Source organism: Myodes glareolus, chromosome 10 (genome assembly GCF_982192425.1).
Source record: "Myodes glareolus chromosome 10, mMyoGla1.1, whole genome shotgun sequence".
NCBI classification, from domain to species: domain Eukaryota; kingdom Metazoa; phylum Chordata; class Mammalia; order Rodentia; family Cricetidae; genus Myodes; species Myodes glareolus.
In genome coordinates this window covers 22,839,880-22,867,108 of record NC_142035.1, presented here as the reverse complement: position 1 = coordinate 22,867,108, position 27,229 = coordinate 22,839,880, and the positions used below count along the sequence as shown (strand labels likewise).

The following is a 27,229-nucleotide window of genomic DNA, read 5'->3' as shown; positions in this document are numbered from 1 at the left end:
GGCACGCACACACTCCCCCCCCTTCATACTGTTGGGAATGGAACTACTGCTTCTCTGAGTGTCCCCCCCCCCCCCCCCCCCCCCGTTCACTCCTTTAATACCCAGTGCTTTAGAGGCAGAGATAGGAGGATATCTATGAATTGCAAGCCAGCTAAAGTTACTTAGTGAGACACTGTCTTTAAAAAAAGAAAAGAGGGGCTGAAGAGATGGCTCAGAGGTTAAGAACACTGACCACTCTTCCAGTGGTCCTGAGTTCAATTCCCAGCAACCACATGGTGGCTCACAAATGAGATCTGGTGCCCTCTTCTGGCATGCAGGTAGAACACTGTATACATAATAAATAAATCTTAAAAAGATAAAAAAAAAAAGATAGATAATGCAGACTTGTTTAACAGAAGGAGCGGGCTGCTTGTTGTCCTGGACGTCTGGCTATCTTATACCCAAAATAATCACACAGAAACTGTATTCATTTAAACATTGCCTGGGCCATTAGCTCTAACTTCTTATTGGCTAATTCTTACTTCTTAATTTAATCCATTTCTATTAATCTGTGTACTGCCACATGACTCCGGCTTACCGGCAAGATTCTAACCAGCGTCCGTCTCAGGCAGGAGATCCATGGCATCTGCCACTCTGTCCTTCTTCCTGGCATTCAGTTATGTCTCCTCCGCATACCTAAGTTCTGCCCTATCAACTAGGTCAAGGCAGTTTATTCAGTACCCAATGAAAGCAACACAAACAGAAGGAACTCCTACACCAGACTTGCCATAATTTAGCTGATAAATTCTCGAACATTTAAATTTATTATTTTGACTGGGATTGTGAATTGAAATCTTTTGGGTCTCTTTTAGATTGTTTTTCATTACTTCAGAGCGGAGAAAGTTATTCTTTCACAGACCTGTAAAATACTTTATTATGGCATTATTGCACAATACATGTTGAAAAATACGAATGCACAAGGGCCATATGGTTTCATTGCCAACAAAGAGTTCCAGCTGTATTAACAGATCTTGGTGCTGAGGCAACACCAGCCAATGAGAAGTGGCTCCTTTGCTAGAGAAGTAACAGGTAACAGGATCCAGCAGCAGATGCTGAGTGCCAGTGATTAGGTGTAGCATGTAATCAATCATTGGGCCAGCAGTGGATGACATGTGCTCCCTGCCAGAGGAGGTCATCTGGATCCCTTCTTACATGCTGAGTGAGCTGGGTCTGGATAGAAATGAAGACTTGAGTGAACTAGAGATGAATGGCAGGGAGGGAAGGCACAGGATGAGAGCCCTAAGTGGTCACTGGGGCCAGGTGGTATTGGCTGAGGTAGGAACTGAGGCTTGCTGAAGAACAATGACTTTAGAAGACAAGATAGTGCTAAGGACCCAGAATTAGGCCAGTCTGAGTGTCATCCACCTAGCTTTTGAGATATTGGCAATGGGCATACCAAAAGGGATTAAAGTATGTCTAGCATTTTTATTAATTTTGTGTGTGTGTGTGTGTGGGGTATTTGCCTGTATCTGTCTGTGCTTTACAATTGTTCCTTATGTCTGTGGTGGCCAGAAGAGAGCTTCAGAGTTCCTGGAAAAGGAGTTACAGACTGTCATGAGCTACCACCTGGGTGCTGAGAATCAAATCCAGATCCTATGGAAGAAAGCAACCAGAGCTCTTAACTGCTGAACCTTTGCTCCAGCCCCTAAAATTGACTTTTACAGTGAATAGAGTTTGAGGACTGGAGTGGTGTACGGTTCTATCTTGCATGAACCTTGGGATTCAACCCTGTAGCCCTGCAGCAGTAAAATAAAACAATAAAAATGCTAACCTAGTTTAAAAGCTTTTTCAGAAGTATGAGATATGTTTGTTATAATAGGAAAAGTATAAATCATTGCCCAGGTAAGTGTGATTTATAGCAATACTAGCCTCCAAGGAGCTGAATGCTGCCAATAGCCAGAAAGCCCTGTCTCTCTCCCCAGAGGACACAGATGAAAACAAAACCTGGCCAAACCATTGATTGCTCTGCATACAGGACGGAGTCCAGATGGCCCTGGCTCTTGAGGACCACATGCATGCATATGTCTATATACATATACATATACATATACCAATTTCTCTGTTACAGGTCTATAGGAATAAGAAGGCCACTGATCCCACTCTGTATTCTCTATTACAGTGTGATAGGATTACTCCAAATGCAGAGACTTGAAACATTTTTATTTTCTCTTAGTTGATGTGGGTGACTCAGCTGGGGGTTGTCCAGGACTGAGCTCTCATCTGAAAACTTTCAGGGGAGGAGCCCAGTCTTCAGCTCCTTGAAGATGGTGACTGAAGAGCCTTAACATTTTGCTGGTACTTCCGGGTCCTCTGTGCAATGGCCTCTGGGAAGTGGCTCAGAACATGGCCTGTGTTTTTAAGCCAACAGAGAAGTCTGTCTGCCAGGAAGCTCGTGTTACAACCTCACTAGCAGGAGATGGTACTGCCTTTGCCATATTCTGTTAGAGATGATTCACGGGTGCTGCTCAATTTGAGGGGTGGGATGGAGGAGTACACAGGGGCATGAAGACCACTAGGCTTGTTGGAAGCCCAACTGCCTGAACGCCAGTGACTGAAGATTTCTAGTGTTCATATCAACCATCTTTTGATGTAGTGCGTACTCTGCCCTGTTAGCGTCACCATCCTTGAAAAGAGCTCTTAGTTTGGCTGGCTGGGGGCTTTGTCCTAGTGATACCTGGCAGTGTCTTTTCCATACAGAGTTTCCTTGCCTACCTAAGCCTATGTGATTTTGGCACTGCCATCCCTCAGAGGCACCTAGGTGCTAGGCTTGCTTCTCCTGGCAGTGTAGCTGTCCCACCTTCTACTCAAATAGAGAGAAGAATCAAATAGAGAGGGATTTTGATTTGAGGGAATTTTTTTCCTTCTGAATTGACTTTGTTGTCTATTGAGAGAGGCCGCTTGTAGGTTCCCAGATACTCAGCCCTGAAATAGTCACACAGAAACTATATTATTTAAATCACTGCTTGGCCTATTAGCTCTAGCTTCTTATTGGCTAACTCTTACATCTTACTTTAACCCATTTCTAGTAATCTGTGTGTTGCCACACGGCTGTGGCTTACCGGGGTCAAGTTCTGGTGGTATCTGTCTCCTGTGGGGTGACATGGCTTCTCTCTGACTCTGCCTCCTTTCTCCCAGCATTCGATTTAGTTTTCCCCACCTACCATTATTCCCTGTGCAGGCCCTAGACAGTTTCTTTATTAACCAATGGTATTCACAGCATAGAGAGGGGAATCCCACATCAGTTGTCTTTTCAAAAGCTTGCTGTAGTGGCAGGCTGTCAGGTCCCATGTGTCCCTAGTTAGCCTATAGTCAGACCACACCTTTCTTGGAATCTGTTCATAAATAAGGAGATAGTAATTAGGACATTGGTAGGCTCTAAAGATGAAATTGAGTTGTCTCAGGAAATATTGCATGTAGAATGATTGGTTAATGTTGGCCTAAAGGCAGTTGGGAGAGTTTCCCGTAGCTACTGGACTATTCTTTCATTGACTTGGGTATAGACCCAAGAATATATGAGTTTGCACATTGAGAATTACAAAGTTCTTGCTGATCATATTGCTGCAGGCCTGTAATCCCAACATTTACAATGTGGAGGCAGGAAGTCTAGAGTTTATACGTAGCCTCGCCTACATAGCAAGAACTTATCCCCCCCCCAAACAACCAAAATTGACGAAAAAAAAATGTTATTAAGGATTTAGACTAAAACAATCAGATGGGGTTCACTAAGAGTAATTATAATTTATCATATAGTTTTTTTTTTCCTGGCTGGTTTTATATCAGTTTGATACAAGCTAGAGTTATATGAAAGGAGGAAACCTCAAAAAATGCCTCTATAACATCAGGCTGTATGTAAGCCTGTTGGGCATTTTATTAATTAGTGATTGAAGAGGAAGCATTCATCCCATTGTGGTTTGTGCCATCCCTAGGCTGGTGGTCTGGGTTCTATAAGTAAATAAGCTAAGCAGCCATAGTGGGCAAACTAATAAGCCCCACTCCTCCATGACCTCTACATCAGCTCCTTTCTCCAGGTTCCTGCCTTATTTGAGTTCCTGCCCTGACTTCCTTTGATGATGAACAGTGATATGGAAGTGTAATCCAAATAACCCTTTCCTCCCCAAGTTGCTTTTTGGTCATAGTGTTTTATCGTAGCAGTAGATACCCTATATAAGACAAGTTTAATAAAACTGGGGAAAGTTGGGGTGTACTTTGACTTATGGTTTTATGTTTTGATGTTTTAAAAAAGATAGTTTATTGGAAGTCAAATACTGGGGACACAGAGGTTGTTGCACCCGCAGATCACTAGGGAAACCAGGAATATTAAACACCCAGGGACCTCTCCCTAATAGAGGAAATCAAACACCCATTTTCCAGCTCAGAAGGCTGAGAGTGGATATTGTTAAGGACCTGGTGACCTTTTAGCTATCCTCACCCACCTTTTGCTTTAGAGGCAGACCTCACCTAAATCCCCCAGAATGTTTATCCCAGACTCTCCCTCCCGAGACCTTTATATTTAATGGAAGCCCATCCTTACAGGAGGTGTAACATGTTTTATAGCATGCTGACCTCTTTGCTATCCATCAAAGACCACACTGAATTCTAGGCCTTTTACATGTAGACCTCACCCTCATGGTCACATTTACTCTGTAAAAGAGTTTATAAGTATTCCCTTAAGCTTTATTGTGTACCAGGGATGGGAATGATTGTTGCCTGGAAACCTTTTCCCAAATTATATTGTGTTTTAAATATGCTGACAACAAACCACCTGGTATTAGTCTCCCCAAAGTCTGATCCAGGTTGACGGAGTCAGTCTGAACTTAGTTCTCATTCTCATCTCTCTGTGGATAACTATCTGCATGGATACCTTGCAGGGTCCCCCTCAGTCAAATCCAGTGTTTCATGTATGCTAATCAGGCATTCTACCACTGAGGTACATCCTCAGCCCTAATCTGCATTAAAAAGATAAAATGTGCCAGACAGTGGTGGTGCACGCCTTTATTCCCAGCACTTGGGAGGCAGAGACAGGGGGATCTCTATGAGTTTAAGGCCAGCCTGGCCTACAAGAGCTAGTTCCAGGACAGCTAGGGTTGTTACACAGAGACACTGTCTCAAAAAAACAAAAACAAAAAAAGATGAAATGGAGCTGGAGAGATGGCTTAACAGTTAAGAACACTCATTGCTCTTATGAAAGCCCAGGCTCCATTCTCAGTGTCAACGTGACAGTTCACAAACACCTGGAACTCCATTTCTGGAGGATCCAACAATCTCTTCTGGATTCTATGGGTACTGGATAAGAACATGGTACACATGGTACATCATGCAGACAGACCACTCACACATACATAAGATAAGATAAGATGCATACATACACACACACATTTTAAAATTAGGCATGGTGGCATATGCTTTTAATCCCTGTACTCAGAAGGTGAGTTTCAGGACAGTCTGGGCTACATAGAGATTTCTCCACTCCTCCCCAAAACTTTTCACTGTCCTAGTAAAAGATGCTGCTCATGTGGGGGTAAGGATTCTGCTGGATGGGCACACTAGGAGCTTTGTGGTTTATTTTGGATTTCACTTTTTTAGGAGTATGTAGACAAAATTGAGGGCTTTACAAAGTGATCTGTCCCCCCGCCAGGATGTGTGAGAGGTGATTGGGGAAACATTTTACATTTTGTTGATAATTACAATAACTGTCTCTGTCTGAATTTTAGAGACCCATGAGTGTGCTTATGGAGATGTTTTACACTGAAAAAACATCTTCCATTTATTGATCCCTGTACATAGGTTATCTTTAACTCTCCAGCTCCTTGGAATTGATAGTATTTGTCATTTTCATGGCAAGAAACTGAGAAACCAGACTGACTTAGGCGGCTTAGGCATGTAGCTAAAAGGGCTACATATAAAGGGCTGCCCTGGTGTGACTATGCAGTGAGGGCGCAGAGCTGCGCTGGTGTGCCTATGCAGAGTGGGGGTGCAGAGCGGCGCTGGTGTGACTATGCAGTGGGTGTGCCTATGCAGTGGGGGTGCACTAGCCAGTGCTGCCCAAGGTCTGTGAAACCCTGAAGACATAAGGCTGTTTCAGATAAATGTGTCAGTCTCCTCTTTCTAAACTGAGTCAAGGTTGTTTCCTGGATGTTGGATCTCCTCTCCACACAGTGCTTTGGGAGGTAGCAGTGTATTGATGTCCTGTGCAGGAATTGCTTGCCAGTGCCACGTTTTCTGACTGTGCTGATGCACACTCCATAACAGATAGCACAATTCATGGCTCTTCACTTTTTTTTTTTTTTTACAGTTCCAAATACTTTGAGGAAAACAGATGACTTTGTGACATTGAATGTGCCAGCTGTGGACCTAGACCACAAGTTTCGATGCAAGGTTGTGGACTGTTTGAAATTTTTCCGCAAGGCTAAGCTGCTGCACTATCATATGAAGTATTTCCATGGGATGGAGAAATCACCAGAGCCAGAGGAGAGCCCGGGGAAGAGGCATGTACAAACTCGGGGTTCTGCAGGGCCTGACAAGGCCAGCCAGGAGAGCCTGACCAGGAAACGGGGCTCTGCTAGCTCCCCAAGTGAGTATCTTGCTTTTGTGGTGTGTCCTGGAAGGACTCTGACATTTCTTAGATGAAAAAGTGACGTAGGTTGATTGGTCCCCTTGAGGAGATGGTTCTTGGGACTGAACCCATCATAGAACTGAAGCCCTCCTGGAGGAAGCAGGAAACTCTGCTTCTCTGTGTTCGTGTGACATTGAGGGAGTTACTGTGAAGGCTGTGGTGCTCCCAGGATGAGTGGGGACCATCAAGCAAAGGAGCTCTGAGATCAGCAGAGGATGGATGCTGCCCTGGTACCCCACAGACTCATGTCCTGTTCCTGCCAGGACAAATGTTGAAAAGATATAAAAGTGAGTTTGAGCCTGTCTGTTCATGGGTGCAGATGTGAACCCTCTAACCCTCGCACCTCAAGACACTTTCTAAAAGCTGCTCAGTACAGAAATCACGATGCACAAGTCTCCCTTCCTACCTCAGCAGAGAACCCCCCGCCTTGAGATTTCTTCTAAAACTTAAAAAAAATTGAAAATTATACTTCCAAGGGTATTTCTGCTTTGCTTTTTAGATAGAGTCTTATTTATGCCAGGCAAACCTAAGTATTGAGAATGACCCCCCCCCCCCCCGAGACAGGGGTTCTCTGTAGCTTTAGAACCTGTCCTGGAACTAGCTCTTGTAGATCTGGTTGATCTCGAACTCACAGAGATTCGCCTGCCTCTGCCTCCCGAGTGCTGGGATTAAAGGTGTGTGCCACTACCGCCCACTTACTATTTTTTATACTTTATTTTTACTTTATGTGCATTGGTGTTTTGCCTGCATGTTAATCTGTATGAGGGTCTTGGGTCCTCTGGAACTAGAGTTGGAGAGAGTTGTGAGCTGCCATGTAGGTGCTGGGAATTCAACCTGGGCCCTTTGGAAGACCATCTGAGCCATCTTTCCAACCCATAGTTTATTATTTTTGAATAGGCACATTTTTAAAAATATGAAAAGAAACAGTGCTTTTAATAGTATATTTAGTATATCCAAAATAGTCTTGTGGCACCATGTGGTAATTTGGTCAGTGACAAATCATGTATATAACCACAGTGTCATAAAATTATGTTGTCTGTGATATAGCAGCTGTTGGAGTTTGGACAGCGAAATTAGCTAAGGATGAATTTCTCAGAACATGTCCTGTGTAGTGGACATATGACAACCATCATAGTATGTGAGCAACATGAAAACCGTGACTTATATATTTTACCTAGAAGTCAATCTTTAAAAATTGTCCTGTGTTTTCTTTTTCTTTTTCTTTTTTCTTTCTTTTTTTTTTTTTTTTTTTTTTTTGATGGGGGGCGTTCAAGACAGGGTTTCTCTGTAGTTTTGGAGCTAGTCCTGGAACTAGCTCATGTAGACCAGACTGGCCTTGAACTCACAGAGAACCACCTGCCTCTGCCTCCCGAGTGCTGGGATTAAAGGTATGTGCCACCACTGCCCGGGTGTCCTGTGTTTTCTACCTAAAACACAGATCAATACAAACTAGCCTTACCTGTGAGGTGACCAGTGCTGTGAATGGGTGGCCAATGGTATTCCATTTGTTGGCCTGTGTAGCTCTCTTTCCTTCAGCTGCTATATTTGCTGAGACTAAAGGCTCAGTTAGAATGAACTGCCCAAGAAGACCAGTTGTCAACAGACCGCTGGAAAGAGAGTAGCTGTATGAGGTACAGCACAGGCACACCCCATCCTAGTGGCTTTACTTTAGTCTTGTCCAAGCCTCAGCAGGGGATGGCTGTTTTTCAGAGTGGGCTTGTATGAGCTGGACTGTGTCTAGATTGAACACCAAAGTCCATGCCCTACTTTATAAAAACAGAGATCACCTACCTCAGGGCAAGTTGCTTATTGAGCAGGGGCTCCAAATGCTGGAGTCAGAATTGCTCCAGGCTAAACTAGATCAGCCTGTCCACTTTGCTAGGATTTATTGCCATGCTCTGGCCTGGGCCCTGCTAAAGAGACCTAAGTCTTCTGGGAAGTGCTTCTGGTTGTGGGTGCTCTGGAACAAAGAAACAAAGGTCTGGTTCATTTCTTTTATCTAAGCAATACTTGATACATTTAGGGTCAAACACTGGCTTTTTTTGAGACTGTGTGGTGCTGACTGGCCTGGAACTTTATATATACTGTGTTGATCTATAGAGATTTACAGAGATCTACCTGCCATTGCTGGGCATTGTACCTAGCCAAACACTGAGTCTTTAGGGATATTAATACTCTTCAAGGGGAGAAAGGAAGCGTCCTTGCCACCAAATTTTCTAGCACCACAATAATGTGGATGGCAGCAGAAACTAACACTCTAGTGCCCCAAGGTTCAGTTTAGTCTAAAGCCAAAGTTTTCCCAGGGTAAGAAAATGGCCCAGGTGGGAATGGCAATAGATAGTAAGCAGGAGCGGATTTCTTTCTCTTCCATTCCATGGTGTTCTTCCTAGGTTAAACCTCTGTGTGGTAAGCTCAGTGGAAAAGGCACTTACTGCCGAGCCTGATGGCAGGTGTTTAGTCCTGGGGACTTATGTAGTAGAGAATGGCTACCTCTACATGTATGCCAGCATTTCTCTCCTATGATTCTAGGGGCTGGGGATTCCTAGATTAAAGCATCACTAGTGTGGCTCCTGGTGAAGAATCTTTCTTCTGCATCCTCACATGCATCTCTAGTTAGTTCTAGAAAGACACTACTCCCATCAGGAAGACCCCATCCTCATGATAGGTGCCTCCCAGAGTTTCCTTTTCCATATAACATCACATTGCAGGTGGAAACATAACAGAAATTTTAGGATTGGGGCAGAGTTGCTTGTCAAGCATGCAGAAAGCCCTGTGTTCAATCCCCAACACTGCCAGAAAAATACCAATTTTAGGGATGAGGGATCAAGAGAGCACATAATTTAGGTATATTAATGTAGCTTAACTGTCACTTTCTTTTATGCAGTGGAAAAGGGGCATGACAAACCCTTTGAGTTCAAGCGTGTCCACCTTTGTGATACTGAAGCCTGTCATTGCTCTCTGCAGACATGCTGGCCTCATTCATAGCTGCCCTGTGATGCCTGTGACTAAGGGCACCATAACAGGTTGGACACCTGCTAGATACTGCGAAGTAGTGGAAGTTTACAGAGATACTGGGGACACAGTGTCTACTTATGTAGCAAGGACAAATTGAAGGGAGAAGTCTGTGATACTGGGAAGGTGGGGGTAATGTTGAGAATTAAATCTGTGTCCATTTGCATTTCCCATTTTGGTACCAGTTCATGTCCCAGGACTTCCAGTAGATTGTAGTTACACACACACACACACACACACACACACACACACACACAAGTTTTGTTTTGTTTTTTTCCTATTCCTGACAAAGTTTCACAATGTAGCCTTGGCTGGCCTTGAACTTTATTATTATTATTTTTTTATTTTTATTGTTAATTGAGAGACATTCTCACTCACCCTGGCTTGCCTGGAACTTGCTCTGTAGACCAGTTGGTTTGAACTCATGAACTCCATCTACCTCTGCCTCCTGAGCATCAGCAAGCTTTCCTATCAAGGACCAGATAATCTTTGAGGGCCCTAAAGTCTCTGTCCTCATGACTCAGCTTGGCAGATGAAGCAGGAAAGCAGCTGCAGACGCACAGTAAATAAGTGCTACACATTTCACCCAGACCCAGAGGCTGAATGAAGGAGGTGTGGTCTCACCAGCTCCCCTCTGTGTCTCCCAGGGGCAGAAAGGGACCTTCCCAGAGAGGACCAGGTCAGAGACTGTGTTATTTTTTTGTCTTGCGCATACTTGATTACTAAGAAAAGAACAAGATCTCAGAACTGAAGTAAAATATATTAAAGTAACAACTCTTGAACATGTGTTAATTCTAGCTGCAAAAGAGAAGGACAAGAATAAAGAGAAGAAATTCAAAGAGCTTGTGAGAGTGAAACCAAAGAAGAAAAAGAAAAAGAAAAAGAAAACCAAGCCTGGTAATTTTCCTTGGATGGCTTCCCTGCTTAGGAATAACCAGTAGGCCTTTCCTAGGGCTTGTGGGCTCGGCATGGGCCCTGGAAGAGGGTGCGGGTTGATGCTGAACACTAAGCCAACTCAACTCACTCACTAACATAGCTCAGGTTGTTCTCAGACTGAATTCTTCAGCTCCAGCCTCCCAGGCACTGAGATTACTGCTGGGCATGATCTCCGTAATTTGCTTCATAACTGTTAAACATCCAACTCTCAAGAAAAGCTTCAGTTCTTGAAAAGGGTGTTTCAATTCCAACAACAGTGTTTGAAAAAAAGTCTCTGTTCAACCTTGGGAGCTAAAGAGGTGCCTTGTTTTATTCTCAGTGCCCCTTTTGGCTTACAAAAGCTATTTTACCAGAAAAGAAGGAAGGGCAGGATGAGGAGGAAGTGAGTGCCCTTCACCCCTTTCTGTGGTGTACTTCCCCAGGCTCGTGAGCTCTTTGAACTGCAGGCTGCTATTGGGTTGTCTGGGATGCAGGTGGTGTCTGGGGTTTGCTCATTTGTACTTGATGCTGTTCTTGTAGAATGTCCCTGCAGTGAAGACATCAGTGACACCTCCCAGGAACCTTCTCCACCCAAAGCATTTGCTGTCACCAGGTGTGGGTCCTCACACAAGCCTGGGGTCCATATGAGCCCACAAACTCATGGTTCAGATAATGGAAACAATAAAGGGAAACTGAAAGCATGTGGTAAGAGCCCATTCTCACCTGAACACCTGTTAGAAAGTGTGTGGTACATAACCAGTGGGTGTGGTATGGAGGAAGGACTCAGTGACCATAAGTAGTCAGGCACCGAGGTCTAACCTTATCCCTGCAGTTGGTCCTGCCTCCTTCCCTGTGGTGTGCAAAACTCTAAAGGTGGCTGTGGATAGAGATGGCTATGTGCCAGGTCTTGGCTGCCTAGGGGCAGCTAGGGAGCATTTTAGAGTCTTTACAACAATGGTGTGTGTGGTTCACAAGAAGTCACTCTTCTGATAGTGAGCTCGGGGATTCTGGGAGCCCCTTCGTGGTCCTTTAGTGAAATGAGGATATGTAGTTCAGCCCTTGGCAAGCAGCATGTTCCAGTAATAAGCCCTGCATGAGAGCAATGTCCTCTTGCCAGACTGTGGAAGTCCCTGGAGGAGGGGGCGGAGACAGTGTGGTGTACAGAAGCATTATCTGTGAGTTTAGAGCATTGACTATTGACCTCCCTTTCCTTCCAGAGGAGGATAATTTGAGTGAGTCCTCTTCTGAGAGCTTTCTTTGGACTGATGAGGAATATGGTCAAGATGTTGATGTCACCACCAACCCTGATGAGGAGCTTGATGGGGACGACCGCTATGATTTTGAGGTGGTTCGTTGCATCTGTGAAGTCCAGGAGGAAAATGACTTCATGATTCAGGCAAGTAGAGCTTCCAGAACACAGGACAGAGGAAGATAAACTGATCTCCCGAGAGGATGTAAGGCCAGCAGCGATAGTGAGGCATGTCAGCAGCCTCCAGTGTGCACTGCTCACAGCAGCAGACCAAGTTTGCCTTTTGATTCAGCTTTCTGAGAATTCTAGGCTGCTGTAGAATAGAATGAGAGAGGAGTCAGAGGCTAAAGGGGACGGCCTGGCCTGTAGTCCCACAGTGAGGAGTGACAATTCAGTCTTCTTTATGGACTCCTCTTCTCTTTGACATAAATCTCCCTTGTGGCCTGAAGAAGTGGAGTCTGGGTTTATAAAATGTCTGTTTCTGTCTGCTACTTGGTGTTATGAGGGAGAGGGTGGTATCTGTCTGTCTGTGTTGGTGGCAGTAGGTGTTCCCAACAAAAGGACTGGCAGCTCACCATGCATTAATACTCTGCATTGGCTGATGTCCATTGAGAGCAATAGGTCCAGCCCTTTGCTTTGCTTTTGTTTTTATGTACATGGCATCAAATTTTGAAATTGACTTGATTTAATGTATGAAGTTGAATTTATGTATTTTATCCTTTAGTTGACTTTTTTTTAGGTGGAGTCTCTGTCATAGCTATTTTCTATTGCTATTATAAACTATCCTGACAGTTGCAACTTAAAGGAGAAATTACTGTGGTCCATAGCTCTGGAGGGGTAGATAGGACACAGCATGGCATAGTGCAGGAGCTCACCATAGTGCATCAGCTGTCAGAAGAGTGGAACTAGTTAATACCTGCATGCTGCGTGCTTACTTTCTCTATTCTTAAAAGATTTAGCGGGCTGGAGAGATGGCTCAGTGATTAAGAGCATTGCCTGCTCTTCCAAAAGGTCCTGAGTTCAATTCCTGGCAACCACATGGTGGCTCACAACCATCTGTAATGAGGTCTGGTGCCCTCTTCTGGCCTGCAGACATATACATATACAGGATACTGTAACATATTAAATAAATAAATAAATAAATTTTTTTTTTTTTTTGGAAAAAAAAAGTTTAGCATTCCCTGCTTAAGGAAATGGTGCCACCTACAGTGGGAGGATCTTCCACTCAACCTACTCAAGATAATCCCAAATAAACAGACCCACAAACTAACCTGATCTGGACAATCCCTTGTTGAGAGACTCCTCACAGGTGATTCTAGATTAAAGCAGATGAAATTAACCACAGTCTCATTCTGGTCTCATTTGTCCTTGAACTTTCTTTCTCTGCTTCCTAAATACTGAGTTTACAGTCACATGCCACCACGTATCTCTGCTTCCTAAGTGTAGACTTTTGTGGTTTCTTCTAGAGCTTCAGAGATTTTAAGAACCTCATGCATCTCCGGCATTTGGGAGGCAGAGACAGGCAGATCTCTGTGAGTTTTTGGCCAGCCTGGTCTACAGAGCAAGTTCCAGGACAGACTCCAAAGCTACAGAAAAATTCTGTCTCCAAAAACAGAGAGAGAGAGAGAGAGAGAGAGAGAGAGAGAGAGAGAGAGAGAGAGAGAGAGGGAGAGAGGGGAAACAAACCTTATGCATGTTTAGCTGGGTGGTAATGGCATGTACTTTTAATTCTAGCACTCAGGTTGCAGAGGCAGGTGGATCTCAGTTTGAGGCCAGTCTGGTCTGCAAAGCAAGTTCCAGAACAGCCAGGGCTACACAGAGAAACCCTGTGAAAGAATTCAAAAAACAAAAAAAAAAAACCCTTATGTCTGTTTTATCCTTTTGCAGTTTGTTTAGGTGTGAAATGGGGCTGTGGCTTCCTAGCTGACCTGCAGTAGAAGCTGAGAAGGGAAGTGACAATAGCCTGTCTGGAGTCAGTACTATCCAGTTAATGTAAATTTTGGTTTTGAGACAGATTCTAAAGTATCCAGGCTGGCTTTGGCCTCACAGTGTAACTGAGGCTCGCCTCATGTTCCACCACACCTCACATCTAAATGTTCTTCGTGTGTTGTGGCCTCTACCAGAGCCGATAGCCTCATGAGCACTTCAGATATGGCTCTTGGGACTAAAGAATGCAGAACTCTTTAACCTAATTTGTTCACTTATGTGTAAGCCTCCATGTGGTCAATGGTGGGCAGGAGTCAGTAGGGAGTGCTCCCTGCCGTTTCCTCTCACCCTCATGCTTCTAGGGGGCTTCCTGCCTTCTAAGTTGTGTCTTTACTTTTCCCAGTGTGAAGAATGCCAGTGCTGGCAGCACGGGGTCTGCATGGGATTACTGGAAGAAAATGTGCCTGAGAAATACACCTGCTATGTCTGCCAAGACCCTCCAGGTAGAAACTTCTGGAGCCGGGGTGCTAGCAGTATGTATGTAACTTCCTCTTAGCGTTGGCAGCTAGTGACACTCTGTCCATGTTCTTGGTGAATTTCTTTGCGGATGGCTAGGTGACTCTCGTGAGCATTTTGGAAGCCCTTCTGGTGGCCAGCTCTCCAACCCAGCAGTGAGGGAATGTGTATGAAGGTGTTTACCAAGCAGCAGGCTCGACCTTGATCTAGAACATGTCTTGGAATGTGGTGAAAACCATGCATGATCTTGTGAATGATGAGCACAAAGCGGGACAGCAGTCTAGAACTCCGTAGGTCTGGCTGAGACTGTCCACAGTGTTGTCTGCTCCGTGAATTGGCTCTTGCTCAGGACCTTGCTGGTTTCTTGTTCCAGTTTCAACAGTGAAGCACTTCTTTCCCTGAGAAATCTGAGGATGTTCTAGGCATTTCAGGGATGTTGGAGGGTATACCTGCCCTCTAGTGCATCACGGCCCCTAGAAGGGCCACGGCATGGTGGCATACAGCTTGTCACCATTCCAAGCAGTGTCTTGCTCAGTTCCTCAGCAGTATCAGTTGGTTTTGTGGTTTCCAGGGGTTATCCATGGCTCTTGGCTGTCCTTTCCACCACACCCAGCCTGTTGTGGGGTTTTCTAGTGACTGAACAGTGACTTAGTTTCTTTGTAAAGTGCTGTCTCCTGAGCTTTTGGGGCATGAAGTAGTGCTGAGTCCCTGAGCTGTTTTCTTCCTTTCTAAGGAGGCTTGTAATGAGCAAGACCCCTGGAGCTATCCAAGTCATGTTACAGAGCAGATGGGAAGCATCTGTCTAGTTAGGGGCAGGTACTGTTGGAAAGGGGCTTGGAACCTTTCATTCATTAGATAAGTCCATTTGGAACCCTTTGCCAGGCTCTGGAACGGCAGCCTTCAATGAGATGGTTCCTGGTCTTCTGACTCTTAATAGGATTGGGAAAACCAAAGTTGAAACAAATTAAACACAAGACTGTGTGCACAGGTGAAGCTAGGAGGGGGAAAGTGATGAGGGAGTAACCAGAGACCCTGAAAAGGCCCATTTGAGGAGATGGCGAGGCTCCAGTACTGGAAAGGTCTAGGGGTATAGCGCTTCAGACAGAGACTCATGAGAGGAGAGGTCAACGTGTGTGCGTGTGTTCCCAAAACTCAGGAAAACCATAGGGTGGAAGGAGGAGAACAGGAAGGAATGGTCCTGTGAGCCATAAAGAGTTAGTTAGGGGTTTGGGTTATTCTTCTGTAAGTTGTTGAAAGCTGTGGAAGGTTCTGACCAGAGGAGGGAAGAGTAAGTATCTCTTAAATGTAAGAGATAGTCCAGCCAGCCATTGTGGCGTGCATCTGATCCCAGGTTTTTTCTTTTGGGCCACCAACCAGCTCCCAAACACAATGCAGAAACTTATTATTAGTTTTGAATGTTCAGACTAGCTTATGCTCGTTTATGGTTAGCTCTTTTACCTTAAATTAATCTGTTTCTCTTTATCTGCTTTTTGCCTCAGGGTATTTTACTGTTCTTTTTTTTCTGTATAACTTACTTTCACTATTTCTCAAGTCTAGCTGGCTGGTGACTGCTTGGCCCTGTGCATCTCCCCTGTTCCTCCTCAATCCTAGATTTCTCCTCTGATTTATTTTCTCTCCATGCCAACCCTGCCTGTCCTTTTCCTGCCTTGCTTTTTATTAGACCAGTCAGGTGCCTTAGGCAGGCAAAGTGAAACAAATGCAACATAAACAAAAGTAATACACCTTTACACAGTTCAAGTAATATTCTGAACATAAACAAATGTAACACATCTTTACATAGTTAAAGTAATGTTCCACAGTACTAGAACTCTCTGAATGAAAACAGGAAAAACAGGAGTTCAAAGCCAGGATAAGTTATATAATCGGTTTGTGGATAGTCTGAGCCACATGAGACCCTGTCTAGAAAAACAGAGGGAGAGAGGGTAAAGAGAGAAGGGACAAGAGTGGAGATAAGGAAAGAGGGAAGAAAATATATCAGAACTGTGCTTTGGTTACCCCTGGGCCAGTGGAAAGGACCATACTGTAGTCCTACCTCATCTCCAACACCTAGTAGAGACCAAGCATAGAGCAGGTGCCAAGTAAATGTGAACAAAAGGAGCACAGTAATCAGTCCATCGTGGAAACATGGTGATTGGACCAATGATGGGGCAGCCTGGGTTTCCCTCAGGCCATGCTTGATCCTCTTTTAATGTTACTACTTTAGGTCAGAGGCCTGGCTTCAAGTACTGGTATGATAAGGAGTGGTTGAGCCGGGGACATATGCATGGCCTGGCATTTCTAGAAGAGAACTACTCCCATCAGAATGCCAAGAAGATCGTGGCCACCCATCAGCTTCTTGGTGATGTGCAGAGAGTGATTGAGGTGCTTCACGGCTTGCAGCTCAAGATGAGCATCTTGCAGTAAGTGTGGCGCCTGCAGCTTTGGTAATAATCTGCTTTGGCTCTCAGTTCTCTTAGGTTTGGGGAGAAAGTGAAACGCCTCAAAGACAGCCCTAAAACTGATAAGTTCAGATCTGTACCAAAAATTCTGTTGCTATGCTGAGCATGTGGCTCAGGGGTAGAGTGTTTGCCTAGCATGTGTGTGTCTCTGAGTGTGATTGCCAGTACCCTTGCTCCATCCCCCCTCCAAAAAAGATCAGTTACATAATAAGCATTCCTTTGTAAAACAGTTGACTTTATTGAGGAATATTTTACATATAATTAAGTTCATTTATTTTAAAGACTGAATTTGATAATTGTATAAAAATCCATGTAACCAACACCACAACCAGAATATGGTGTGTGCATCTAGATATCTAGGTTCTCTCTTTTTTTTGTTTGTTTTGTTTTGTTTTTAAGGCATATTGTTACTCTGTAGTCCAGGCCAACCTCGAATTAAGTGTATAACCCTTAATTTGACTCATAGTGTTCCTCCTGTTCTCAGCCTTTTGAGAACTGGGGTTACAGGTGTGGGCCACTGTGGTACGGTATACACATTTATAGTTTGCTTTGTGCTATCTTTGGGTGTACAATTTTGAGGAATTTTAAAATTGTGATAAAATATACATAATGCAAATTTAATTTAAACTTTACCATCTACATCTATTTATTTGTTTATTTATTTTCCCTTCTTGTGACAGGGTCTCTCTATTTAGTCCTGGCTATCTTGGAACTAGATATGTAGACCTGGCTGGTTTTGAGCTCACAGAGATCCACCTGCCTCTACCTTTCTACGTGTAGCTCTTTTATTTTGTCTTTGCCTGTTCTGATTTTGAATTTCTGAGCTCAAGCAGTGTCAGTCTCCAGAACTTGTCATCCTGCAAGATTGATTTCTCCATTCATTAATTAATCTCCAGTGTACCCGTCCTCCCAGTTCCCCCAACCACCATTCTGCTTTCTGTCCCTATGAATTCAGTTCTCTAGATACCTCACAGGAGAAGTCATGCAGTATTTACCTGTTGTTTATTTCACACGGCACATCTTCAAGCTTTATCTATATTGTATCAGAATTTCCTTACTTTTAAAAGGCAAAATGTATATGTATATCACATTTTGTTTATCCTTTCATCCTAAACACCCATGATTTATAGACATCTTTTTTTATTTTTTTCAAGACAGGGATTATCTGTTTAGCTTTGGAGCCTGTTCTGAAACTTACTATCTAGACTAAACTGGCCTCGAACTCAAAGAAATCCACCTGCCTCTGCCTCCCAAGTGCTAGGATTAAGGGCATGTGCCACCACCGCCCAGCATAGATAAAGAATTTTAAATCTGCTGTCAGAGGGACTGGAGAAATGGCTCAGCAGTTAAGACCTCTGCTGCTTTTCCAGAGGACCTGAGTTCAGTTCCCAGCACCAGCATTGGCAGCTCAGAACCACCTGTAACCCCAGGTGTAAGAGATCAGTACTCTCTCTGGCCTCAGAGAACATCTGTGTGCTTTTGTGTATATATACACAAAAGGTTCCATTCCTAGGATGTGCACATGTACACGCATACCACCACCACCTCAAAACATTAAAAACAAATACACAAAATCTCAGCATACTTGTTCCTGCTGAGAACAGTAAACTGTGATGTTTTTCTCCTCTGTTCTTTTCCCTCTTTTCCAATTAATTATGGTTTGACAAATGAATGTAATGACCATCTGTAGGATTAGAAATCCAGAAGGAGTGGTTCCAGGGAACAGTGACGTCCTTTACAGAGTTCTGCATATACTTGCAATCACCCCTTGCATCAGATGCAGAGGACACTGTGCTGTGTGATCAAACTGTGCTCTTTACTTACCCCAGCTACTTTTTTCTTTGGAAGGATGAAAATAGAAAACTGTAAAAATTGTGCTCGGCAGTGGTGGCACACACCTTTAATCCCAGCACTTAGGAGGCAGAGGCAGGCGATCTCAGTGAATTGGAGGCCCTCCGTGTCTACAAAGCAAGTTCCAGGACAGCCAGAACTGTTTCACAGAGAAACCCTGTTTTGAAAAGCAAAATAAACAAACAAACCTGTAAAAGCCTCTTGTTACACATACATACTTAGCCATCTGCAGCACTGAGTGTTTTTGCATGTCACGGTTATTGTGCCAATTGATTGAGTGTATTTTTAGGAAGCTACATTTGTTTTATTGCATTTTATTTATTTATGTGTGTGTGCACCACAGCATATGTGTGCCAGTTAGAAGAACAACTTTTGGTAGTTGGTTCTCTCCTACCATGTGGTTCTGGGTATCAGATTTAGGTTGTCAGGTTTTGGCTTCAAGGATTATTACCTGCTGAGCCATCTTCCTGGCCCTTGGAAGCCACTTTTGAAGAATACCTTCACATCAACAGAATACCTCCATTCTAATGTCTTTACTTTCTCTTAAAAGTCAGAGCTGGTAGCTGACAGATGATAGCACTAGTTTCCAAAGGAGGAAGCCAGAAGAAGCCTGAACTCGCTCACTGTTGCTCAGCAACCCAAGCCCAGTTCTACCCACTGTGACTGTGGTGAAAGACTAGGGATATGGCTTCCTAAAAAACTGAGGCTCTATACCTCAGTGTGCCACGTGGGTAGATATCCCAGGTAGAAGCCTTTCTCCCTTGTGGGAGAGAGTTTGTAAATCAAGAAGCTTTGCAGTGATCCTTGCTGCCCTCAAAACTGCTTCTCTGTTTACCACTCCACAGAAGCAGGGAGCATCCTGATCTGCAGCTGTGGTGCCAGCCTTGGAAACAGCACTCTGTGGAAGGAAGAGTGCATTCCAGACACATCCACATCACAGACTCTAGGAGCAAGGAGGAGTCCCCGAGCTATAGAACTTTGAATGGGGCAGTGGAGAAGCCGCTACCCCTGCCCCGGTCTGTGGAGGAGTCCTATATCACCAGTGAGCACTGCTACCAGAAGCCCCGCACCTATTACCCAGCTGTGGAGCAGAAGCTGGTAGTAGAAACAAGAGGCTCTGCCCTTGATGATACAGTCAACCCCCTCTGTGAGAATGGAGACGATCCCCTCTCCCCTCGCCTAGGCTGGAGCAGAGGGGACAGTGATCCTAAACCCAGCTCCCCAAAGGTATGTGGCTTGCCTTCTCTTACTCTTTACTTAGTAGCTGACTGCTTCTAAGTCCTCTTCCTGGGCAGTCCTGTGGAAGACAGAGTAGAACTCTGTTTAAATTTGCTCATCAGAGAGTTTCTGGGGTTTTTCTTGTTTGTTTGTTTTTTCTTTTTTCTCCTGTTAAGATGGATACAAAGACAGGGCACCCACTATAGTCAAAGATCGTCAAAATGGCACAATGTGAAAATCAGGGACAGAAAGAGGAGGTTAGCAGGCAGAGAAGCTGATTCTAACTTGGAAAAAATAGAATGAAGATTAATTAGGTTTTTCTTTAGTATCATTTATATCACAGTTGCTCCTGGGTGCTAATTATTAATATGAGCATAGTCAAGCACATTATGTTTCAATAAAACTACATATTGTTGTTTTCTTTTTTTATTTTTTTTAAACTTTATGATTTATTTATCTTTTATTTTATGTGTATTGGTGTGAAGGTGTCAGGTCCCCTGGAACTGGATTTTCAGACAGTTGTGAGCTGCCATGTGGGTTCTGGGAATTGAACCCGAGTCCTCTGGAAGAGCAGTCAGTGCTCTTAACCGTTGAGCTATTTCTCCAGTCCCTATGTTGTTGTTTTCTAACCCTGTCATAGGAAGGGTTAATTTCATTAAAGTATTTGCCACTTAGAGCCAGCCTTTTGTTTGTTATTCGGTTTTTGTGATTTTTATGTTACTCTGTTCTGAGTCTCCAGTGTCATACCAGTGTCTTCCTCTTTAATTCTCTGTGTCTATCTTCTGTGAGTGAGGCCTTGTGTGGTTTCAGAGCTCTGCCCTGGTCCCTGGACATCCTTATTTTCCCAGACTATGGGGCGGCATCAGCAGCATAATTGCACTGCTGTGTGTTGCCATGAGGGAGGGAACGTCCCCACCATGCTTCCAGAGTGGGGATTGTACCTTCAGCCTATATACCTGCCAATATCTCGGCAAGTCTGGTCAAGGTGGGAAGGGTAGCTTTTTTTGTGGCAGTTCATTTCCTAGCCTAGGTTTAGCCACTTTGCTTCTGGCTTTCCTCATCAGACCCGTGGAAGCTTTCAGGACATTGCTTTGTACTTGAAGGCCCTAAATGTTACCTTGAAATGTTAGCATCTCAAGGCTAACAGTCTTGTGTTCTGTGGATTAAGCAGACTTCTAAAGTAAACATGTGTGAAATCTAGAAGTTCTTTTCCTCGTCGAGGCAGCTCCTGGTGAGCTGTATACTGGCACCATATTTACCCTTATGAAGCTTCAGAATACTACATCCACGCTGCTCACAAGGGAAATAACTTGTCAGGGCCACATGTTCACCCAGAGACAGCCAGGACTTGCTAAACACGACTATAAATACCCTAATCATCCTCTACAGTAGCCTTGCTCTAGGCAGTCCTCAGGGTTCTGAAAGGCCTACTTCATGTTGGGGTACTGGGGCAGGGCCTGCTGAGCCCGTGGGTGCCATCCTAAGGCAGTAGATGGGGATTGAGGACATTCAGGTAGGGCAATGCTTTTTCCTGGGGTTGTAAATACTGGCCAGTTGGAGAAAGCTGGCTGTCTCTGCTTGGTGACTTAAACATCATTGCATGTCCAGGTGAAGGAGTACATTTCCAAGGTCCTGCCGGAAGAAGCCCCTACTCGGAAGCTGCTGGACAGAGGCGGAGAAGGCCTGGTGAGCTCGCAGCACCAGTGGCAGTTTAACCTGCTGACGCATGTGGAATCTCTTCAGGATGAAGTAACACATCGGATGGACTCCATTGAGAAGGAGCTGGATGGTAGGATTCCTTTCTGGGCATTGCTCTTGAGCTTCCCTTCCTGTGTTGCCTTCTGAAGCCCACAGTCTGACTGTCCAGGGTCTTCTAGCCTCCTTTCACTTAGCTCTCCCCTCAGTGAGGACAAGCCTAACTGTTTGCTTGCTTTTCAAGATAGAGTTTCTCTGTGTAGCTGTGGCTGTCCTGGAATTTACTCTGTAGACCAGACTGGCCTCAAACTCATAGAGGTCCACCTACCTCTGCCTCCCTAGTGCTGGGATTAAAGGCGTGCACCACTACCATCTGGCTAATAAAGTTCTTATCTGTTACATATCAACTGGGGTTCTTGGGTTTTGGAGTTTGGTTTGCCTTGAATGCTGAGATTAAAGGCGTGTGCCACCACTGCCCAGCCGGCTGACAAGTCTAACTCTAACACATATTAGGCATTATGAAATCTGGGGCTATCAGGGGTCTTGCCCCACTTGTCCAGTCTTCTCTGCAGTGCTGACTGTGAAGGGCTAAGAGTAGGTAGCTCAGGGGCAGAGTGTGTGCTCAGCAGGAGGGCGCTCTGTTCAGTCTTCAGGCAAAGATGAGGGAAGGCATCGCCATAGGAGAACAACTGGAGTCAGCTGTTGGGAACATCTGAGCACGTTTTTATTGAGTTCTATGGGGAATTAAGACTTTTTTCTAGGGCTGGAGAGAGATGGCTCAGTGGTTAAAGAGTACTGGTCCAGCTGGTTCTGGTGGCTCACACTGGGAGGATTTGCTGAAGGAGGCAGGAGGATCACAAGTTCGAGGCCAGCCTTAAGAAAAAAAAAGAGAGAGAGAGAGAGAGTACTGGTCTAGAGGGACCTGGGTTCAATTCCCAGCACCCACATGGCAGCTCACAACTGTCTGTAAGTCCAGTTCCAGGGAATCTTGCACTTTCACACAGACATACATGCAGACAGAACACCAGAGCACATAAAATAGAAATAAGTAAATCTTTTTTGTTGTTGTTTCGTTTTCTGAGACTGGGGTTTCTCTGTGTAGCTTTGGAGCCTGTCCTGTAACTGGCTCTTATAGACCAGGCTGGCCTTGAACTCATGGAGATCCACCTGCCTCTGCTTCCCAAGTGCTAGGATTAAAGGTGTGTGCCACCACCACCTGGCCAAAAATAAATCTTAAAAAAAGGTTTTTTTTTTTCAGATGTGCATTTAGTGTGTCTGTGTGTGTTGGTGTGTGAGCCAGCTCTGTGTCACAGCTGTGGAGGTCAGAGGGCAACCTTGGGTGTCAGTCCGCATCTTCTGTCTCGTGACAGGGTCTCTCGCTCATCACTATGTAAGCCAGGCTAACTAGCTGGCAAGCCTCTGGGGACTCTTGTCTCCCACTTCTGCCTCTCATTCCTCTGTGGATTCTTTTGTGCTGCCACATCTGGCTTTATATAAATTCTGGTTGTCTAAACTGTGGTCTTAAGCTTGTGTGGCAAGTTTGTTATCTCCTGAGCCATCTCCCCAGCCTAGGAAACTACTTTGTGCTTTAAAGAAAAAGAAAAAAGGAAAAAGAAGAAGGTGTTTGTTTTTTGTTTTTGTTTTTTTGTTTTTTGTTTTTTGAGATAGGATCTCAGTATGTAGTCCTAGTTGTCCAGGAACTCGCTTTGTAGACCAGGCTGTCTTCAAACTCTCAGAGATCTGCCTACCTCTGCCTCCCCAGTGCTGGGTTTAAAGGTGTATGCTACCATCGCCTGTCCGGATTAGTTTTTTGTTTTGTTTTGATTTTTCGAAATAGCATTTCTCTGTGTAACATCCCCAGCTGTCCTAAAACTAGTTCTTGTAGACCAGGCTGGCCTCAAACTCAAGGAGATCTGCTTGCCTCTGCCTCCTGAGTGCTGAGATTAAAGATGTCCACCACCACTGCCAGGCTAGATTAGTTTTTGAGACAGAGTCTCTCTGTATGGACTAGGCTTTTCTCATCTCTGCCTCCTGATTGCTGGAATTAAAGTTGTCCCCATCACACCAGGCTTACACTAACTTCTTAAAGGGCGAAAAAAGTATTTTTTGTGCTGCTAATTATGTATCACATACTAATATGAAGCAAATCAGAATTGACGGATTTAAAAAAAACCAAACTTAAAAGTCCCTGTAGACGCTTAATTTTTCTAGCAGCCCCGCCCGCCCTATTTATATGGAAAAGCTTTAGAAAGACTGGTCATGACTCGGGTTGGTCTTCAGGGCCTCTGGACTCTGCTCTGGCACAGTAGCAGCTAGATTGTGTGACTAGTTAACATAATTAAAAGTGAATACAACTCAGATGCATTCTTTAGGTGCACTGGCACCTCTTTAAGAGCTCAGCAGCTGTGTCTGATTTGGCTGGTGGCCACTGTATTGGGGAGCATAGATGTAGATCATTCTTTCCACCACTAACTAGGACTTGGTGCCCGTACTGTCAGAAGCATTTATATTGTCATTGCTGTCACCAAATACCTGACAAACCACTTGAAGGAAAATTTGCTTAAGTAGCGTATGATTTCAGAGAGTCCAGTTCATGGTTACTTGGTCTTATCATGGCACCTGTCTATGTCTTGGCATGAGAGAGGATGGAATCCAGGCACACCCCTAGTGGCCTACTTCCTCCCCAGATAGCATCGCCAGCTGGGGACCAAGCATTCAACACATAAGTCTATGGGGATAGTTCACTTGCTAGTCTAAACATTAGAGCTTTGTGCCCTGGCTCAGTACTTTGTGGGGTGCTAATACTGAGGGCAGCATGGGTTGAAATGGCCTTGTGATGAGGTTTTTCTAAGCCAAGTTCTAAGCCTTCACTGGATCTTCTCTCTCTCTTCCACCTGCAGTACTGGAGAGCTGGCTGGACTACACTGGGGAACTAGAACCCCCAGAGCCATTGGCCAGGCTTCCACAGCTCAAGCATTGCATCAAGCAGCTGCTGACTGACCTGGGCAAGGTGCAGCAGATTGCCCTCTGCTGCTCGACATGAAATTGGGCACCCAAGACAATTGGAGCACAATCCTGGCCATCTGCCAGGGGAGCTTCGCATATTTAAGTAAATAAACTTAGCATGCTGAATGCACGTGATACTGACTGACTTCAGGGATTTGGCCAGGAGTGTGATGGACACTGGGACAGAGACCATTATGAGTGCTGGAGGACAGGAGGACAGGGCACTCTTGATCTGGAAGCCGACTACGAAGGCAGTGCAGTCTTAGCACCCCTTTCTGTCTTTCTGTGCACATTGTTGAACGAAGCAAGTCTTTGCACATCTTCCTTGGAATCGTGCCACTGATGATAAATGGAGTGAGAGCCAAAAAAAAATCTAGTTGGAAACAGTTGTAAATTCAATTCACGGTTTATTTAACTGACTTTTGTGTCAGGTTGAGGCATGTGCCAACCCCTCTGGTTTCTCTGCCTGACATGGTGTTTGGGCAGCAGGCAGGCACCATTTTCATCCTTCAGCCTCACTGGAATGTTGGGACCTCACTGTGCTGCACAGTTTGGAAAGGAGGAACAGGGGCCTCGACAGCACTGCTCCTAAGACTTCACTTTCTTGCCACGGCTCTTGCAGGATTTCACGGTACAGGGGACAAGGTTTTATGTTTATTACCCCAGAGTTGACTGGGCTATGGCTATGGCAGCGAAGCCAAAACGTCTGAAGGAAGAGGTAGAATCTTGTTGCAATGAGAATTGACAAGGAATTCCAGAAGGAAGCAGACAGGGTCTGGAACCCAAAGGACAGCATTTTCTATACACTTGTTAATTTCAACATCTTCCCGCTTTTATTTAAAGTTAAAAATGTTTCCCAAGATTTTGAACTTTTACTGTAAAGATTTGTTACAAAGAATGTGGGAATTACCTTTATTTTCTATTACCATCAGCAGTGGAGATTCTGTGTGCCACTTTCCTCCTGGAGGCCAGCGTGGCCGCCGGCATCTGCAGGGTTGCTGATGCACTCTTAACACTTTCAGTGTCCTGGTTGTATTACTTGTAAAATCAAGGTGATTATGCTGCTTAAGGTCCAGGTACAACCTGTTTGTACCTTCGGAAAGAATATTTGTGTTATTTTGCAGGTCTGGTTCCATGTGTAATTGCTGTATTGTTTTGTTTTACCTTACTAGACAATGTTTAAAAGGTTCCATGCTTTGAGGACTTCATTTTACCAGTTTTTGCATCACTAAAGGCAAATATCAAAGTACATTTATCCATCAACACCCACAGGTTCATCATGAGTTTTGGAATCTGTAACTTTTTAGGTTGCAAATATTTACTATATAAACATCAAGGAGCCAGTCTCAGTAGCTAGTAACAGCATCTCCCTGCCTTGGGAATGAGTAAGCTCTAGGCACAACAGGTCATTGAGGCCTGTGTACAGAGAAGTTTCAGGAAATGAATGCCCTGTCTAGTGACTTGTTCACCATCTGCTCTAAAATGAGCTGCAGGGCAAGCATGAGTTGACCTGGCACAGCTTAAGGAGTGTGTGGCACATAAAGAGTGTAACATAGCCCCTTACAAAAGGCTGCTTCCCGCTGCCAGCACTCATGTTTCTGTTGGGGGAAGAAATGCTCCATATGACATTGATGTTCTGGGTGATTTATTAGATGGCTGCATCTTGAGAACTGGATGGTGATTGTCTGAAGAGCCAAGATAACTATCTATTGCTACAACTGTATGAGGTATGATGATTGTTATATTAGGTACTGATTTGGGGGCCAGAAAGATGGCTCAGTGAGCAAAGGTGTTTACTACCAAGCCTACTGACCTGAGTTCGATCCCCAGGACCCACACAGTAGAGAGAATTGATACCTTGAAGTTGCCCTCTGACACACATTCACACGCTAAACAAATGTAATAAAGGTTTTTAAATTGAGGTGTTTTCTTCTCTGTACTGCCCTAGAAAATTCCATCAGGGACTAACTCTGAAGGCAGCCCATTGCGTCTTGTTCAAACATGGAAGCAGAAGCTGGTGGTCCTGATTCTGCGATGTGGTCGTTGCTGCGTTTATCATTTAGGTTTTGTGAAGGAAATGATCTGGTTTCATTGTGACTTTTGTTCTTAGGGAAACAAAGCAAACTCCCCGTGTTCTAATAACCGCAGTTCTTCCCTAAATTAAAGCCATGTTGAGGGGCTCCACTCCCAGTTCCTGGGTCACAGTGAACTAACTCTTAAGTTGGAGCACTAGAATCTGTTACTTGCAAACAATGCAGATACCATTTAGGAAAACGTGCATGAAGTTCTGTCTGTTTAGAAAGCTGTCCACCTATACAAAGTTGCCTTCACACAACAGTTCTGGTTTGATAGTCATTTAAGTATGTATGCAAGGTGGATCCTGGCTGAGCCAACATTGCACTGTGGATACGTACTGTGTTTACATGCTATTAGACAGAAGGCACTGTACATAGGAGTGTTGCTCTCAAGCAATATTTGCAAACCATGCAAACTTCTGTATCTGGAAAAAATAAAACAGGTTCTTGTTGCTATGTGTCAGTCACATATTACTGGAATATAAAAGGTTGTGATTTTTTTTAGTTTGGAGGCAAGGTCTCAGGATGTAGCTGACTGTTCCAGAACTCCCAGAAATCCCTTGCTTCTGCCTTAAGTGCTAGGATTAAAGTCTTATGGCACATGCCTGGTTGTTTTTTAGACAGTCTTGCTGGTCTCAGGCTGGCCTTGAGCATG

At 44.5% G+C, this 27,229-nt stretch overlaps 1 protein-coding gene across 7 annotated transcripts in view; it reads left to right on the top strand.

Annotated features, from left to right (window-relative positions):
• Phf20 (PHD finger protein 20) overlaps positions 1-27,030 on the top strand; it is a 100,721-nt gene extending 73,691 nt beyond the window's left edge. For all 7 annotated transcript variants that reach the window (XM_048431606.3, XM_085697160.2, XM_085697157.2 and 4 more), the window contains 9 exons: positions 6,332-6,610; positions 10,463-10,561; positions 11,120-11,284; positions 11,797-11,975; positions 14,158-14,257; positions 16,495-16,690; positions 19,426-19,807; positions 21,407-21,587; positions 24,394-27,030. In XM_048431606.3, coding sequence (XP_048287563.1) covers positions 6,332-6,610; positions 10,463-10,561; positions 11,120-11,284; positions 11,797-11,975; positions 14,158-14,257; positions 16,495-16,690; positions 19,426-19,807; positions 21,407-21,587; positions 24,394-24,536 — 1,724 coding nt within the window. In that variant the 3' untranslated portion in view covers positions 24,537-27,030. The remainder of the gene's footprint in view (positions 1-6,331; positions 6,611-10,462; positions 10,562-11,119; positions 11,285-11,796; positions 11,976-14,157; positions 14,258-16,494; positions 16,691-19,425; positions 19,808-21,406; positions 21,588-24,393) is intronic.
• The last annotated feature ends 199 nt before the right edge of the window (positions 27,031-27,229 follow it).